Raw genomic sequence first — 17,706 nt, 5'->3', positions numbered from 1 at the left:
AAAAAACAAAGCAGATGACAATAAAACCGATCGCCAAAACGCATCACGTCAACGGCCATGGAAACCCGATGCACCTGAGTTCCGTGCAAACTGAAATGCACACGCTTTCCCCAATTTTATTGGCCTATAAAAATCAGCCAAGACGGGATAACATTCATTCGTTATTGAGTTGCTACCACATGTCAAGATTGACAAGAAATCAGCGACACCAAGACCTTGGACGATTGCAAGCTGGAAAAACCACCCACAAGACATCTCCTTCTCAAAAATAACGTCGTACCATTTACGACGTCGTCAAGTTGCGAGCGTATGTTCGAATCTCCAGAAATGACGTCATGCTAGAACGATGTTTTATCGTGAAATAAACCACTCTTCGTTCTTCATAGTTCTTTGCGATATATCGCGTAGCTATCTTATATTGTAGGGGCGGTCGGGTAGCCTAGTGGTTAAAGCATTCGCTCGTCATGCCGAAGACCTGGGTTCGATTCCCGACATGGGTACAATGTGTGAAGCCCATTTCTGGTGTCCCCCGCCGTGATATTGCTGGAATATTGCTAAAAGCGGCGTAAAACCATACTCTTTCACTCACTCACTCACTCTTATATTGTAGTATAAGTACTAGCAATATGAAAGGTCAGGGCGCCCCGCAACTAATCTAATAGATATGCAATTGATACACCACAACAGGTTGCATTATTAAACCTCAACAATACATACGAGTTACATCCCACAGATGGTCTGTGTATCTAGTTATATGGAGTCGGGCAGTAGGTAGTAACTCTGCTATGAATAAAGACTTCACTCTGTTTTAAGGTAAGATTGTTTTATTTTCGTTGTTTAACCCTTGTTGGCATCACGTTGTATGGGTAACTAAAATGCCGTAAAGTACACAGCCATGTTTGATGGTGGCTAAAATGAAACAAAAAGAAATGGTTATTAGAGAAGAATATATTTGATACGAGTATCATGGGTGATATTATAAGCATAACGTGTATCTCACAACACGTAAGCCTTGTAAGTAATGTTTTGATTAAGTTTGTAATTTGGCCAAATCGGATTTTCATTTCTGTACTTTCTTTTGCCTGGCAGTTTATCATATTCACAAATACTGACTACTTGTCTGTTTTCTATGTCCTCGAAGCATCATTGACATGGAAGCATGTATGTACATATATCATTAAGGTAGTTGACGTGTTCCTAGAGATGCCAAGTGATAGATAGTCATTGTATTACATATCATTTTACCTTAATGTGTAATTCCAACGAAAACATACGGCACCTCTACCTTCCTAAACTGTATTGTTATAATCGGAATTAGTATAAATGTAGAACACTTGTGTCTTCGAACAACGTAATGTTACTGAGAAATCTATGTAATATTAATGTCAAAATTATGAGATAAGACAAAGTTTTGCAAATACTGGCATAATATGATGTAACTTAAGTGTGAATTCATGTACCCTTGTAATAGTATATGTATATGAATAGCCTATGTATATGGACCAGTGGCATCCATACGAATACCGACTTGACAGTATGTGTAAGAACACATACACAAAGCAGTCACGTATAAGTTCACGTAAATATACTCTCACGTCTCATGATAATAAGTGAGGACCACTTGATGAAGCATTTAGAGCATTGAAATTTGGTATGTTAATATTTCAAAAAAGCTAAAATGTTCATTTATCAGTTAGTTTGTCGTACATGCAAATACCTTACAGTCCATTGTTTTTACGCCAACTTCTTTTGCTACTTGCCAGATGCCTGATGCTTTTGACTTTTACCATGATATGCTCCCGTGTTTTATCAGGTGAACAATTGACTTAGGTTTGCATGTGTTTGGGATAGCTGCCACCGGTGGGACAGGATATGCTAAGTTTTTCGCGAGCACTTGTTATCATCACTATTTGATATTGATTCATAAACGCATGCTCATGATGTTGTCGGAATACTAAAATCGACTCAGCTTTTGGAAGAGATTCTTTTAATCATCTACATAAAACCTATTGTATTCAACAATGTAAAATGTACAATACATAGCAGATGTCCGAGCCAATCTACTGGAACATCATACTGTGTTCAGTTATGGAACATCTGTCATAATTGACACACAGCCCGCACTGACATCTGAACAGAAGGTAATGTGCTATTGGTAAAACATAGGACCGCCTCCGTGGTCTAGTGGTAGAGCGTCCACCCGGAGAGCGGAAGGTCGGGGTTGGATCTCCGACCGCGTCATACCAAAAGACGTTAAAAGATGGTACTTGTTGTTACCCTATCTGGCGCTCGGCATTAAGGGGCTAAAACAAGGACTGGTCGGCTCGGAGTCAGTTTACTGTGTCTGAGTGGTGTATTCATGTTAAACTGCGGCATGGTATCTCAGTGGGCTAGCACTATAAAGTCGGCATCAGTCCAGACTACACGCAGACAAACACACTCACACGTACATGTACGTCGCTATATAAGTGCAATAATCTTGGACGCGACGTTTAACACTATGAGCTATTACAATATGTCAATATATTTCTCCTTTCTGTATTTCAGTCAACATGGGTGGATTCATTAGAAGAATAACGAAAAGGGTCCATCTGCTGAATATTGTGGGCTTGTGTGTATTAGGATCACTGATTATTGTGCAATACCAAAAGATTTCGTGCAAGCAGATAAAACATGTTGGCGATGACCTCCTCAACATTGGAGCCAAATGGCACCAAGATTACAAACATTGGAAATCATTCAAAAATAAAAGTTTAATCACAATCCAGACCCTAACTCAACCTAATGGCACAGCTGGGATACATGCCTATGCGAATGTAAATGACAAATATGTCATTGAATCAAACAAACAGCGAGAGATCCATCTTTTACACACCAATCTGGAAAAATCAGATCTTCGATTCATGGGAATGAAGAGGAGACTAGGAGTTGTTGCTGAGACACCCTCCAGTTATAGAAGTTTAAACGTATCTGATCGTCATACCAGGCAAAGTGGGGCTCACTTGCGGGCTCAATGGTCTCACAATACCTTTGTGGAAGGTCTTCCATTCAAACTCCCTACCACTGAACAAATACCGGGACTGTTCAACTTCTCCATATTGAAGGAAGATGAAGAGAGGCATCCTCTTATCAATCTGCATCAGTATCAGTTCACCTTGAACTCTGACCTCTGTCTGAGAGGTCACGTGTATCTCTTAACCATTGTTCATTCGGCCTTGGGTCACTACAAGTTTCGACGTCGAATCCGAGAAACCTTTGGAAGCATTCGTAAAGCGGGGAATAAAACTGTCGTTCTTGTGTTCTCTGTCGGAGTGTCCGATAATGCAACTCTCCAAAAGGGTATCGTACGAGAAGCTAACGAATTTAAAGACATAATCCAAGGCAATTTCATTGATGTTTATAGAAATCTGAGCATCAAACACATAATGGGTTATCACTGGATGCTGAATCATTGTCCGCACGCAGCCTTTGTATTGAAGATGGATGATGATATGTTTATGAATCCATATGTAGTTGTCAACTATCTCACTCATTTGAAGGAAACGACTGATCAGTTGATATGCACCGTATTTAAAGGGTTTGTGCCACAGAGGAAATCAAGTAAAAAATATTATGTTCCCAGAACAATGTATCCCTTTGATACGTGGCCTGATTTCTGTCAAGGATTTGCTTACATTGTGTCCGTGGATGTTTTGTCAAAGCTTTACAATGCCTCCTCTGTGACGCGTTTTGTTGCTATGGATGACGTGTACGTGACGGGGATACTAAGATCCATCACTGACGTAAAGGCCACAGACTTTAGAACCCTTAAGCACCACTGCCCTGGAAAGGGAAAGATCTCAGTTTCTAGATTAAACAGTGTTGGCGTCGTGCTATCCTATACTTCTCATTTAAAGTATGTGTTTAAAAAGTGGGATCTGATTGGCATGTACACCAATGGTTTTCACCATTTGTCTGCGGATGTGAAAAATAGTTTGATTAACTTCTGTTAGGGAATAAATGTTTAGGGGACATGGGTGATCCAGTGGACCAAGGAGTGGTTCGTTGTGCAGAGTTGCATCCCTTAGTCGTGCATGGATCCGCTTGGTTGTGATTGTAATTGAGTTATCAAGGTAACTTAAATTAACCACAATAGTAATCGTCTGCGATCTGCGTTACTTCTGACGTGTCCACCATGGCCCCATTTAGCTGGCGTGCTGTGATATAAGTGAAGTACTGATAAGCAGCGTCACTCGTTAACCTAGCCAACTCACTTACCCTGAAGTTTGTACGTACCAGGACAATATGTAAATGTGTGTCTGACCTTAAGGTTTAAGGCGAAGAAGGTGTTTCTCTTGTGAGATTCGGACACGCACCTAAGTTTAACTAATGTAGATTTCTGCAAAGTTGTCACGAAAGAACTTCGATGGAAGCAACATTTATCATTAAAAATAATGATTTGGAATATTTGTGTTTTATACAATGCATTATCACGCAAGTGTATGTATAAACTTAACGCTGTGTGAATTTGATGACATTTCGTTGAAAAAAACAAACCGAGCAGATAGATAAAAATGTGTTTTGCTTAATTAAGGATGTATCTTTTCTCATTATAGCACATCCATATGGGCAAGATATACTTGAGAGGAGGGGGGGTGTCGCATTCATATTGAGTCGCATTTTTGGCTAGGGGCCAGCGGTCGCATTCTTTTGGAGACGCATTAATTTCACGTTTTACAGTATTTATCTGACTGAGAAAAGTACTCAGGTTGGCTCAATACAATTTGCAATGTTGCCAGGGACGTCATATCTGACACGCCATCAACGAAGTGTAAGTTCGGATTGTTGTGTATGACGTTGGGGCAGGAAACACCGTGTCCTCAGAACTAAACATAGAATTCTTGAATGGCTTTGTAAAATACGAATATAAAATATGTTAGATGCCGAGTTTCACCGCGCTCGGGCTTTAATCACTTCAATAGTGAGGCACAGGATCATGGGATCATGGAGCTCTAACCTTTACATAATTATCAGTACACATTACAACAATAGTCGAAGTAAACGTAACTGTGGTCTAATAAATTCATTGGTAAGTGACCAACAGTTTAATATTTTGGCGACCCTGGACCATTTTAGAGACAGGATATTTATAGGGTCACTGTTTCAGATGCAAAATGGTCATTCCTACCTGAACATTAATTTGGAACGATTTGTGACGCGGGAAGACATGAACCGTTCTCGTGAACCTATCTGCCCAGTGCTTTTGATTTATTGCTTTGATCATTGTCGTTCCTAATTATCCAGCTGGATTCCATTGTCATTTCCATTCTATTATCTATCAGTGCTAATTACCCCCGGCCTCCCTCTTGCCTATTGTGAATGTCCTGTTACCAATCGGGGTCACGGGTGCCCCAGTAGTCTAAGGCGCCGCGATTCGCTGTGCAGAGTTGCGTCCCTTGAAACCTATGATAGTGGGTTCGAATCCCGTTTCGCCCCGATTATGTCTCTAGGTTTGTCAGCACCATACCGAAGTGGTAAACGTCTTAGACCTGCATCACTTCGGGCTTTCCTCCCAAGTTAAGCTGACACGCCCTGAAATAACTGGAATACTGTTAAAAGCGGCGTTAAATCCAACTCACTCACTCACTATTACCAATCAGTGATAATTGAAGTCCTGGCTTCCAGTTGTCCGTTGCTATCAAATATCAGCGCTGATTTACTGTTAAGTGTTAGCTTCCATTTGTCCTTTGCTAATTACCTATCAGCTCAAATTATCTGTTGGCTTATAGCATTTATTCACTGATGAAGGAGTAAGTATATATTCCAAAACGCTGTGTTCCTCATAATAAAAAAGATGATATCCATAAATTCTCTTCCTTGTGTGTATAACTTCTAATTGCCTTTCAAAGACTTAAAATTACCGTATTCTCCTAAATCCCAAAGACAATATTTACATGTACATAAACTTACGTCTTGAAATCGTTCATCAGCAAATGCTGACCTCAATACATTGGTGAAGTATTAAATACTAGTGTGATATCCTAGGTCTCTTAAAAAGTCATTTGAATCTTTTGAACTTTAAACCTTGTATGAATTTTCATTTCGAACAGCATGAATCAATCTTGTGAAGGACGCTGATACGGCGACAGCTTTTCATTATTAAAATCCTGTGGATTCTTCGCAGCAGTGCAGTTTAGGAGGGGACGGCATGCTATAGTATTGACAAATGTGATGTTGCGCGCTGTCTAACTATTACTAAATCCAGACTTTGACATGGTGGGATGTTCGAACAATATATTTACTTCGAGAAACAATTAGAAGCAGAGTTCTACTTTCTCTATTAGGAGTGGCATGTAAATTCTGTATGAATGTGTCTGCTGTATATTTTAGTAGGTATTTTGTCGCCTCGATCTTTCTTTAGAACTGGGTATGTTTGGAACATTCGACCACGTGATGGCAGAGTGATGCTGACATGTTTGAAGTTTGATAATCCAAGCGCAGGTAATGGTTTACATTAAATCAGTGTAGAGATTCGTGACTCTTTGGTTACATTATCTAGCCACCGTTACATTAATTCACAGGATTTGTGTTCGAGCCTTTCTGTCGAGGTAAGCCTGGCTGGAATAACATGTTGGTCGTAGTTGAACTTCAATAATGAGATGGCAGTGGACTTAATGGACGACACAGAATGACGAGCTGAGCAACTCGTCAAGAGTCAAGAGAAATAAATCGGTAACAAAAATATTTATTAAATTGTTTATTTCACAAGATATATACAAACTACAGATGTAGATGAGAGAGAAAGAGAGTTCATAGAATGGAAGAAAAAGAATTCACAATATTCAAGGTGAATTGTTCCAAAAACATGACAAGATGTTGTTCAAAATATTCTAGATGATTTGTTTTAAAAACATTAAATGTTGTTAAAATGTGTTAAATACATTAACAAAAATGTCACACAAAATATATCATCAAGTATACAAAATGTGTTCATTAAAATGTAAAATACCCATTTAAAATTCAATACAAATACTCTCAACAGTATCAAAACGTTCAGTGTAAAAGGTAATAGGTTACCATTAAGATGGAACTTGAACCCCTTGTGTGTAAACAGAATGTCTAAGAGGAGTCCCAGAAATACGCTGACCTCTTGAAAGAAGAGGGAGACAGAGTGAAGAGATAGCAATGTTCTAGTAGGTATTACTCATATGATGAACCCGAGGACTCTAATATTCCATACTTGAACTCGATAAATGATATTTGTACTGCTGCCTCTTTCCATGAAACGAAATGATCAATACATTGTACCCTCGATGAACATTCATGTTAACCTTGACAATATGTATTCACGTTGTTGAATCAATAGGGACTAACAATGGGTGATTATTGCTGCCTTAGTTGTGAGATACTGAACCATCACAGAACACATGTGGTAGTGTATGATGAAACAGAACAGGCCACATGAACCAGTCGGAAGACAACAGCACTCCAGTAGGTCCTAATGTAAAGAATGGAAGGAAGACAGACAGTAGAGGCCCCCCACAACACCACCAGTCTGTATACTATAGGTGACTAGGAGATATAAGTGTACCTGTTTCACATTGATGACAATCACTAAAATATTTCAACTGAATGGACGAAATCTCCAGGTTTAAGTGTGTCCCAGTTGTGGAAGGTGTTGCAAGTTGTACAGAGTTGCATCCCCTAGACATGCAAGGATGCAAATGTCATGGCATGAATCCAGATCTTCCCTGATCATGACCTTCGCTTTGTCAGCAGCATAGGTTGCGCAGGTTTCATAAAAGTGGTAAACATCCATCACTTTGGGATGTTGGGCTTTTGCCCAAAATACCTGATATAACTAAAATACTGTTCATAGCAGCAATTAACCCAACTCACTGACTCACTCACTCTAGATTTAAGTAATTAACCAAAATGATACTGACTATCCAATCCTCATCTTGTGTTAATATGTGAATGATGGATCATCTGTTACAGATAGATGGTTCAAATACTAGACTTCCTTGTAGTTTTACGATGTAGTCAGCAACATCCCAGCAGTATACAGCATCTGCCTGAACTAGGGAGTGATGATCTGTGTACCCAGACCTGGTGTGTGGGAGGGTCGACTACCAAGAGACAACATTGAACACTGATCAGCATGAAGATAGATAGCACTGTCTGATGCTCTACATATACACATATGTACATACAGGTAATGATAATGTCAATAAGATAGAAGAACATATGTACATTGGTTCTATTAAAATATATGTACATGTGTCACTGGAAGGGTGTACAGGATTATAAAAGCTTAATGGACTTGTACACCATGACACTGAAGGTTGACGGGTCTAACAAATGTTCAGCTAACAATTCCATACACCCTGTTAGTGACAAACGTGACAGACTTATCATTACGAGTTCATAAGACGTATGTATTTATACAAGATGGTGATGGCTATTCAGATATCTAGATTCTTTAACAAGAAATGATGTCTCTGGTCAGCACTATGATAAAATTGGTTCAAAATAATATAACAGTTTGTTATTAACATGAATAGGCTTTGAGTAACACAACATTGTACACACTGACCTTTTTATCAATAACATTTAAATATATACATAATATCTCAACAAGGTTCGGTTTCAATGAATTGTGTAGGTCGCCAAAACCTAAATTTCTGCCCTATTCAAGCATGAAATACCCTATGTCTGGAAACAACATACAGGAAAACATAAAATACATATTGAATATGCCTAAGTAGATCTATATATTATTGTTTGTTATCATAAAATCTTTCAAAGCTTAACAAAAATGCATTCAAAAGAAATATTTAAAAAAAATTATCATACAAAAAGTTTATATTAACTATACAAAGCATGGACCTGCAATAGTAAATGATGGTCTATAATATAGATTAGTTATCTCCCTTAGGAAATATATTACAAATGCACAATTCATTCTGCATATTAGTTCATCTTCTATTCAACAACAAAAGCAAGAATATAATGTATGTCTGTACAACTGAACAGTAGTACTTACCAGAATGTATGAACAACCAATTGATTGTTTCAGCTGGTACATTTCTAAAGTCACCGAAGCGCCCATAAAATGTCCCTGGCTCGTTATATTAGCTAAACATTACAACTTGAAAGAACATAACACTTGACAGTACTTTGGTTATTAAAGATTAAAAGTCAGGTTTGTAACGCCTACTGAAGTGATTGTGAGAGGGATCTATCGCTGTATCTAATCTGGGTTTGGTAACAGCAGTGGATAAAACTGTGCTGTAGTGGTATTTGTTAACTTGCTGCGATGTACCTCAGTTGTAAGGTTATAATGATACACGATTCAATACATGAAAATATGACACTTCTCACATCCAGGAGCTGTAATTCACATCATAGGGAATGACTAGTGATGCAATCAAATTAATTATGGTGAACATTGGTTTTTCAAAACTAATTTCATATCTTCCACTCTATAATATGTGCTCTTATTAAATCATTTAATAAAAAACATGACCTCAAGGTGCCATACTCATAGTATCAAATTAAGTCAACAGTTGGTGTTTTGGGGTTGTTTCAGCTGTCAAGACTTCAACTATATTCCAGGTAAGCTGTTCACACTGCAGTATGTGGGTTTTGTTCAGAAGTAAGTTTGGAGGGTGCTGCCATCAATTAAGTACAACTAGAACACAACTTATTAGAAGCACAATCTGGTCACAATAAGAAACATTAAATTGACAACTTCTTAACAAGCATAGTTCTTATTGTCAGGAAACATTGTTAACATAAACACCCTAAATAAGTTCTCAACAGTATGAAAGTATGGGAAACTATTCCTTTCATGAGACATTCTTTCCAAAGCAGACTGAATTTCCTGTTTGATCTTTCACGTTTATATTCCACTGTCTAACAAATATATTCCACACAAACAAAATCATATGCTTATACATAATATGTCATAAATATATGCAAAACATGCAGGAGGTCAACAACTGGTATACCATTGTATGATCATACTATGATGTCACAGCAGCCTGCTCTGTGAACCACTTGATAAGTTTCCATTTGGTTTTGTGTTGGATGTTCTTTACCAACTCTGTGCCTTAACAATGGTATGTATATGTGTACCCGCCATTATGCACTGAGCAAGAGATGGTGTGTTAGTTTACAATAACTCTGGCATTCAGTTAAATAGAACAGCCGTTTCATCTGGACAATCTCATCATGCTCATGGTTGAATTTTGATGTTTGAGAGAAGGATATTTACCTAAGATATGCATTTCATAAAATACGAATAATATGATGAATTAGGTGACTACATGAGCTGATAATCCACAATATCTTTTCACCGGGATTGCAGTAATATATATATATATATATATATATATATATATATATATATATATATATATGCATATCAACATAGATCATATGACAATGATTACCCAACATGTGTGAACTGAACCATATGAATAAAATAACACCCTCAAAAATGTTTTTCACAACGAAAAGATATATGAGTTCACAACTACAGATAACCTGCCCAGTATCCTTCTCGATGTGACGCTCATCCTTGTTGGAGAGAAGGACACCTGTAACTCCTTCTGTAGCTGCATGACTGATGTTGTTTGTACACACATGAAGATGTTACCTGGATCTGACTCTCAGACTCTGCAAGAGAAGGATTTCACTCCTGTTATAGCTAGAGATGAGATGTCCCTGGATCTAGGTTCATCCTTGCCGCGATGTGGACACCTGCAACTCCCGCCGGAGCTACAGATGAAGGTGTCCCTGGATCTGAGGTTCATCCTCGCCGGGATGTGGACACCTGCAACTCCCGCCTGAGCAACAGATGAAAGTGTCCCTGGATCTGAGGTTCATCCTCGCCGGGATGTGGACACCTGCAACTGCCGCCGGAGCTACAGATGAAGGTGTCCCTGGATCTGAGGTTCATCCTCGCCGGGATGTGGACACCTGCAACTCCCGCCGGAGCAACAGATGAAAGTGTCCCTGGATCTGAGGTTCATCCTCGCCGGGATGTGGACACCTGCAACTCCCGCCGGAGCAACAGATGAAAGTGTCCCTGGATCTGAGGTTCATCCTCGCCGGGATGTGGACACCTGCAACTCCCGCCGGAGCTGCATGACCAAGTTCTGCTTCCTGATGTTGTCCTCCTCCAGCTGGTCAATTCCTGGAAATAGAGGAGACCGATTGTATAGGTCATGTCGGGAGATGGGATCAACATAACCACATTGTTTACAAGTATTCTACAGAAATACAAACCTGTCGCTTTCTCACATATAGTTTTCATAAGGATATTGGGGCAGATTCAACAGCAACATCTTGAGATCATTTATTGTTAACACAATAGTGTACCATTTACTTAAGAACCTTATTTCCTCGTAAACATAAAGGCTAGATCTTGGTAAAATCTAGGTGGAAAAACTCATAGACTGGAGAGGTTTATGAAATCTGGTTTCTGACCAGCCGCGCTAACAATATTCAAAGTACTACCAGTGTAAAATACACTTACTTCCACCCTGTACTTGAAGTATTTCATTCTTGTTGCTGATTAACCTGTTCCTCTGGTTCAGCTGCTGAGTGATCTGTTGGTTTTGCTGAGTGATCTGTTGGTTTTGATGAGTGATCTGTTGGTTTTGATGAGCGATCTGAATGATATGCTGGTTTTGTAAATTAAGTTTCAATTTAAGCTGATAGATTTCTTCATCTTTACTGGATAACTCCCCCAGCTGCTGCCCCTGTTCATGTATCTGCTGCCCCTGTTCATGTATCTGCTGCCCCTGTTCATGTATCTGCTGCCCCTGTTCATGTATCTGCTGGTCCTTGTGCTCCAGGGTCACCTCCTGACTGTGGATGTTGCTCCTCATCTCCCTCACCATCTGAAACTCTTTCTTTGTTGTCAGCATCCATCCCACCAGCAGGTCATAGTTGGGGTAGCTGTCTGTAACGCAACACCATCAGGCTTAGTGTACAGACATACAGACATCCATATACGTCACATCAAGAGTGGGGAAAAGGAACCTGTCAGGTCATTTGTCACCTGTGTATCATAATTATGTTTACATGTTAATTCTACTTCATAATTAAATAAATTGAACAAAGTAGTTGTATAGCGCATTTTCCAATTTACAACTGCTCAAACACGCTTAGACCATAATTGATCGAGTCAAAGGCTCTCTTGAAGAGACAGGCTTTGAGTGTCTGTTTAAAGTTAGTCATATTTTCTGTTTCTCGGCTTTCTTGTAGCAAATTGTTCTTTAGCAATGGGCCATCATGTTGAAATGACCTATGGCCATATGTTTTGGCATGTGACTTTGGCACCACTAGCAGATGTTAAACTTCATATCGAAGAGGAACATGCAGGCTTGTATGGTATGATAAATACATACTGAGATGTTATAAATTTTAGCTCAACACTTGTAACTCATTAATAGGACAGTGCAAGTTTTCTGAATGTTTCTTTTTCTCCATTACAGGATACAATATCAAAAAATTTATCTCAGGACTGGTTTTGGCAGCTTTCCAACATGTTTTTCTTGTTTGTTGTTTGTTGTGTAACACCAGCAATATTCCAGCTATATGACAATGGCCTGTAAATCTGGACCAGTCAGTAGTGATTGATATTGAGTGCAACAATGCATGCATATCACACAGCCAAACCTGACCACCCAATCCATTTTGTTGCCACTTTTGAACAGCACTGGTTGCTTGGGGCCCTGAATCCCCATGGCTGGTTGCATACATATATGATGGCTGCATCAAATCTCAATCACCATATGAGAACAAACAAGTCTCATTTAGCTGCCTTAGAGATCATTTAAAACATTGTGGTACACATTAGTTATCTCCCCTTAATAGTAAGATTTACACCTATTCATGGACCTACTTAAACATGTTTAATGCGATGGACATAACATATATATCATAACAGCAGAACTCACTGAAGATAGCATAAAATTCACAGAGAGCTTCACGAATAACTTGTAGATCTACTTGAAACCCAAACTGACTTGCTAGGGCTGCCTGGCAGTTGGTGAGTATGGACGGGTCGACTGTCGGCTTGAAGGGGAAGGGCAGTTTGACTGGAGACTCATTGCTTACAGGGCCATCTGAAACAGGAGGTTACATGGTGAAGAGGTGGCATATATCAACATCATGAACACTGAACATTAAAAGTGTAAGTCTCATTCACAGTCTCTACAGTTAAGGATCTGTAGTCCCATTTCAGTGCATCAATACTACCCCCGTTCAAATACAATGTCATGTACACTGAGACAAAAAGTGAATGACATAGGTTAAAAAATAATGTTACAATTGTACGAAAGAAAAAATATCTACATCGCTGTAGACTCTTAGAGTGGCAGAACAACTGAGGTAGTTTCACTGTCACTGCTGGCATCATCATAAAATCTGTTGCACGTTTCGTCTATATTTCCATTTTCAAATAAATAAAAAAATCCTAATACTTAAAAACAATGCGATCCAATATAGCATGCAGTTACTTCCCTTTACATGTGTACTGCTTTCTTTGCATCTCGTGTTATGGCCGTGGTGGCAAAGGAGTTTGTATGCTTGTTTATGTGGTGAGGCCCTTTCCCAGGTTGAAGGTACACAACTGTATATTTGGTTACATACTAGTTTGAACCAGCAAAAAAAAACAAAAAACGCCCACCCGCACAAAATTTTCAATGGTCATTGCATGAGAACCAATTCTTTCATTTTTATAAGCCTTAATATCAAACATAAGTCACATCATGGACACTAAACTGACTCATTATAGATATCATGTTTACATGCTTCAGGTTAGGTACATGTTGATAATATCAATGTCCACATGTTTATGTTATGTAGGTAAAGGATGTAAAACTTGTTTGTCAATGCTACCCTACAGTAATACACAACATCATGCACACAAAGACAAACTACAAATAATGATGTAGGTGAAACAAAACAATGTGAACAATTACTGGTAATAGAAAGAAAAACATGTCTCACCTTCAGTTGGCATTTCACAGGTTGTCATCTCCTGGAAAAGAAAAAGTTCACCATGTTCACAGTTATCATCACAATCAACTGGATTAACTGGGTAATGTTAAGTGGTATTTCAATGACATTTTCACAAACATTTATTGCTGATTATAGAATCTCTGAATTACTGTTAAACATAGACATGATGGAATCAGTATCAGAAATATTATTTCTCTGTATACACATGGTATGGTGGACAGGGATCAAAAACAATTTTGGGCCTTTATTCAGTAACAATGTCAGCATGTGACAAATTGTACTTTGAAAAAACCTTTATTGGGGTCATATGGAAAAAAAACACAAAAAGAGACACTCTTTCTACATTCTAACTTCTTAACATTTCAATTTGAGTATCAGACAACCTGTAAAGTTATAACCGTTTTAAGCCTTGCCTGATAACAAATTATTGTTTATATTACTAACTTAACCCCAAAACCATGATAACATAGTTAAAATCCTGTTCAACATGTTCGATGTGTTGCAATTATTACCTCCCTTGATTAACACGAAAAATGTTGGCCTGGCTGAATCATATATCTCTTACTGCTCGGACAAAGTGTCTCCTGTGTTACTTTTAATTCTCGATATATAATTAACTAAGGAACAGATCATGGAATCTATTCAATCATGAGATAATAATATATGTATCATCATGATCATGGTAATACAGGTTCATGCACTTTGGGAAAATTGTCTCTGTACACACTGCCACATGCACTGTATCCCCTGTCCTTTCAGGTTATCCTATGCATCTTTCTGGCTATTACACATGACATTAGTTGACCATTTGTTGGAAGACTTCAAAGCTGTCTCAGCACGATGAGGTGACTGTGTTCAGCAATGTACGTACCTGTGTCTCCATGGCGAGCTGCTTGATGTCGTGATACTGAGATAGTTGTCGCAGGTAGAGACAGCTGGGGGAGTGCTTGGCATGTTGGACCAGTGCATCAGCATCTGTCTGCCACTTACTGAGGCTGCAGCCACAGGTGAAGCACGCCACTTTGTCAAACGTCCCTGCAACAGTCAACACAATTATAAGAACTTTGTCAATAACTGCTCAATGAAACATGTGAAATGTAATATGATTAACAATGTTAAATAAATCATGTTAATTAACCCTGTTCAAGGTGATTTATTAACACTTCTAAACATACAGCTACAAAATGATAACATGGACAACACACAATTGATCAATGCTGATAAATCATCATGACCATGTTTACAGTGACGAGTAATCATAGTAATTAACCGTCATGTTCTGTTTGGGAAATAATAATAATAATAGTTATTGCATATCAAACATGTCGACAGAAAGGGGAAAAAGTAATCTATAACTAGAACGGGACCATTTGTGGACAGTCCATACCCACGGAGATCCACACCCAAATGTTGGATAACCCATACCCACTCGTACCTAATCGATTGGAGGACTCATACCCAAAACAGTGAATCTGAACCCAATGAAAATATTTATGATTTGAAAAATTAATCGTTTGTATTTTTACCTGCATCAACATGACTAAATGAAAGTATATATGATTTGAAACATTAATCATAAATATTAAAAGTGTCTACTCTACCGCAACATATTGATTAAACAGATTTAATGGATTAAACAAGTTTACAATGAATATAACCCATATAACGTGTTTAAAACGTTTAACATTAACACTCAACTCTTCCCTGTGCATACAAAAATGATCATTATAACAGATTCGTGGATAGAATATAAAAAAATATATGTAATTTATATATGTGTAAACATGGTAAAAGATCTTTTCAATTATGGTTTAATTGAACTGCCACTAACCATGCTGACTGTCAATTACTGTTGTAATTTGTCAGCATGGTAAAACATATAGTCAAAGTAATGGTAAGAAAATTAAGATGTTCAACCTGTGTAATAGAAACCAGCTTCAGAAAGCTGCTGTGCTGTTGGTTTCATCTGTGGAGGCCAATCCTTGAATGTTTCCCTCCGAACTGTGAAATCCTCAAAATAGGGATTGTGGAACATGCACGGCGCACTTGAACTTGTTGTATTGTTAACATCTTCCTCACTGTCACTAGAAGTGTTACTGTCACTACACTCATTGTCTCTCCTTATGGACTCTTCCAACACACATGACACATTGCTTACATCAAATCCTCTGAAGAATGAGCAGTTTGGGTTCAGTGCCCTATGTATATCCTTCACAGGTGTTGTACACTCAGCTGTAGGACAGGTGGTTTGTTTACCACAGAATACACAACCAATATTATCCCCTGTCAACATGATAAATCCATTGGACGCCAATTCTTTTGCTTTGAGACACGGTTTAGCTGCAAATGTGGCATGTCGCTTGCTTTCAAAAAGCATATCACTGTTGCCAAACTTTGGGTTAAATGGTAGTTTGATACTTGATTGAACTTGAGAATTTGTCAAACTATTGTCATTTGGGCGGACATAATTATCTTCTGGAAACAACTGACGTCTTACGATCGTAGATTCTGCTGCTGTAAGGAACAATTCGGGCGATTGTGGGGTCAGGGTTCTGGTAAAGCAGGGACTAGGTTCATCTTCATCACTTGAAACGACGTTACTTTGACAGCTGATGTACTGACATTCTGGACTGCGACACAAGTGTACAGAAAACGGAGACTCACCATAATACGCGCTCCAGTCCTTCATGACTAGGCCACACGAAAAACATCTTACTTCATCCCCTTCCGAGCTTGGATCCCGGTAGAATCCTGCTTTTGAAAGCTTCAGAGAAGATGGAATTGGTGTAAAATCGGTGATTCCGTGAAATGAGGTCACCGGTTTTAGAGGGTTTTGACCAAATGATGCCACCCTGATCATCTCTAGCGACATGTCAGTGCTCGAAGAAGACTCCATTGCGATAAACTCCAAGGTTGATAACAACGTATAATCCAAAGTTTTGCAAATGTAAACAAAAATAACGATGTACCCTCAGTTGTCAAACAATGCGGGAAAGCACCATTTTGTGTTGTTATGACGTCAGGTATATTTGGGGAGATAATATTTTCCTTTACGCGAAATGAGTACCGCTAAAACATTTTCCCTCAACACCAGTATCTGGACGGATTTTGACTTACGACAAACTAATGCATGGTGCATATGTTGGCCATCAACATGTTAGTCGCTTGATCCAGTCTAGATCTCTCCCGCTGTAAGGCACTTGTTATTGTCATCAGAAGCATTGTGATCGAGGGAAGAGGACAGTTACATTTTCATATATGGCGCATATAAATGACTATTTGTAAACCTTTAAAAGAAGTAGAAGAAGATTGGCCACGAGACACTAACTTCTTTTACAGCAATTTCACAAACATTATGAAACGGATATGTGAACCATAAGACTTTAGTGTAGTTAAATAAAGAAATAACACAACAGCCTCATTTAAATCCAACAAAACACCTATGACTGTCATTAGAACTCAGATTTAAATTCCATAAATAACGTTAAGTAGTCCCCGCAGTAGTAATATTATGAGTGTAAACTCTTTTGTGTTGTTATTTTATATTTAAACATATTTTATTGCGGAAAATCAAATGGATTAGGCACAAATGACGCACTTACGAGGCCTTCTCCTATATAGAGTTCTTTACAATGTAATATGTGAATAATGATAGTGCAGAATAAATGTACAGGGCATAGGAATTAT

The 17,706-nt window shown here is 38.5% G+C and overlaps 2 protein-coding genes across 3 annotated transcripts; one reads left to right on the top strand and one right to left on the bottom strand.

Annotated features, from left to right (window-relative positions):
- Positions 1-2,552: 2,552 nt before the first annotated feature.
- On the top strand, positions 2,553-3,992 carry LOC139469562 (uncharacterized). The gene has a single exon (XM_071251758.1). The coding sequence runs from the start codon at positions 2,553-2,555 to the stop codon at positions 3,990-3,992; it is 1,440 nt and encodes a 479-aa protein (XP_071107859.1).
- A 7,040-nt stretch (positions 3,993-11,032) lies between these two features.
- LOC139469561 (E3 ubiquitin-protein ligase XIAP-like) lies at positions 11,033-17,013 on the bottom strand. 2 transcript variants are annotated; one of them, XM_071251756.1, is made up of 6 exons: positions 15,937-17,013; positions 14,891-15,054; positions 14,008-14,038; positions 12,954-13,121; positions 11,525-11,953; positions 11,033-11,182 (listed from the first exon to the last, which is right to left on the bottom strand). In XM_071251756.1, exons 1-6 carry the CDS (start codon positions 16,913-16,915, stop codon positions 11,088-11,090), a joined length of 1,866 nt encoding a protein of 621 aa, XP_071107857.1. In that variant the 5' UTR covers positions 16,916-17,013; the 3' UTR covers positions 11,033-11,087. The 2 variants fall into 2 exon arrangements, with proteins under 2 accessions (XP_071107857.1, XP_071107858.1); XM_071251757.1 differs by having other exon boundaries at positions 13,023-13,121.
- Positions 17,014-17,706: the final 693 nt, after the last annotated feature.

This window comes from Haliotis cracherodii, unplaced genomic scaffold (genome assembly GCF_022045235.1).
Source record: "Haliotis cracherodii isolate W230 unplaced genomic scaffold, xgHalCrac1.p SCAF_2, whole genome shotgun sequence".
Taxonomy (NCBI): Eukaryota; Metazoa; Mollusca; class Gastropoda; order Lepetellida; family Haliotidae; genus Haliotis; species Haliotis cracherodii.
The sequence above is the reverse complement of the archived record's forward strand: the minus strand, read 5'-3'. Positions and strand labels throughout refer to the sequence as shown.

What these genes read in the sequence shown, in the direction of transcription:
- LOC139469562 (XM_071251758.1), top strand. Translation starts at nt 2,553, where the DNA reads ATGGGTGGATTCATTAGAAGAATAACGAAAAGGGTCCATCTGCTGAAT.
- LOC139469561 (XM_071251756.1), bottom strand. Translation starts at nt 16,915, where the DNA reads ATGGAGTCTTCTTCGAGCACTGACATGTCGCTAGAGATGATCAGGGTG. An exon ending in AGCTCGCCATGGAGACACAG is followed by an intron (nt 14,039 to 14,890) that starts GTACGTACATTG and finishes TTTCTTTTCCAG; the next exon opens with GAGATGACAACCTGTGAAAT. An exon ending in ACTTCAAGTACAGGGTGGAA is followed by an intron (nt 11,183 to 11,524) that starts GTAAGTGTATTT and finishes CTCTATTTCCAG; the next exon opens with GAATTGACCAGCTGGAGGAG.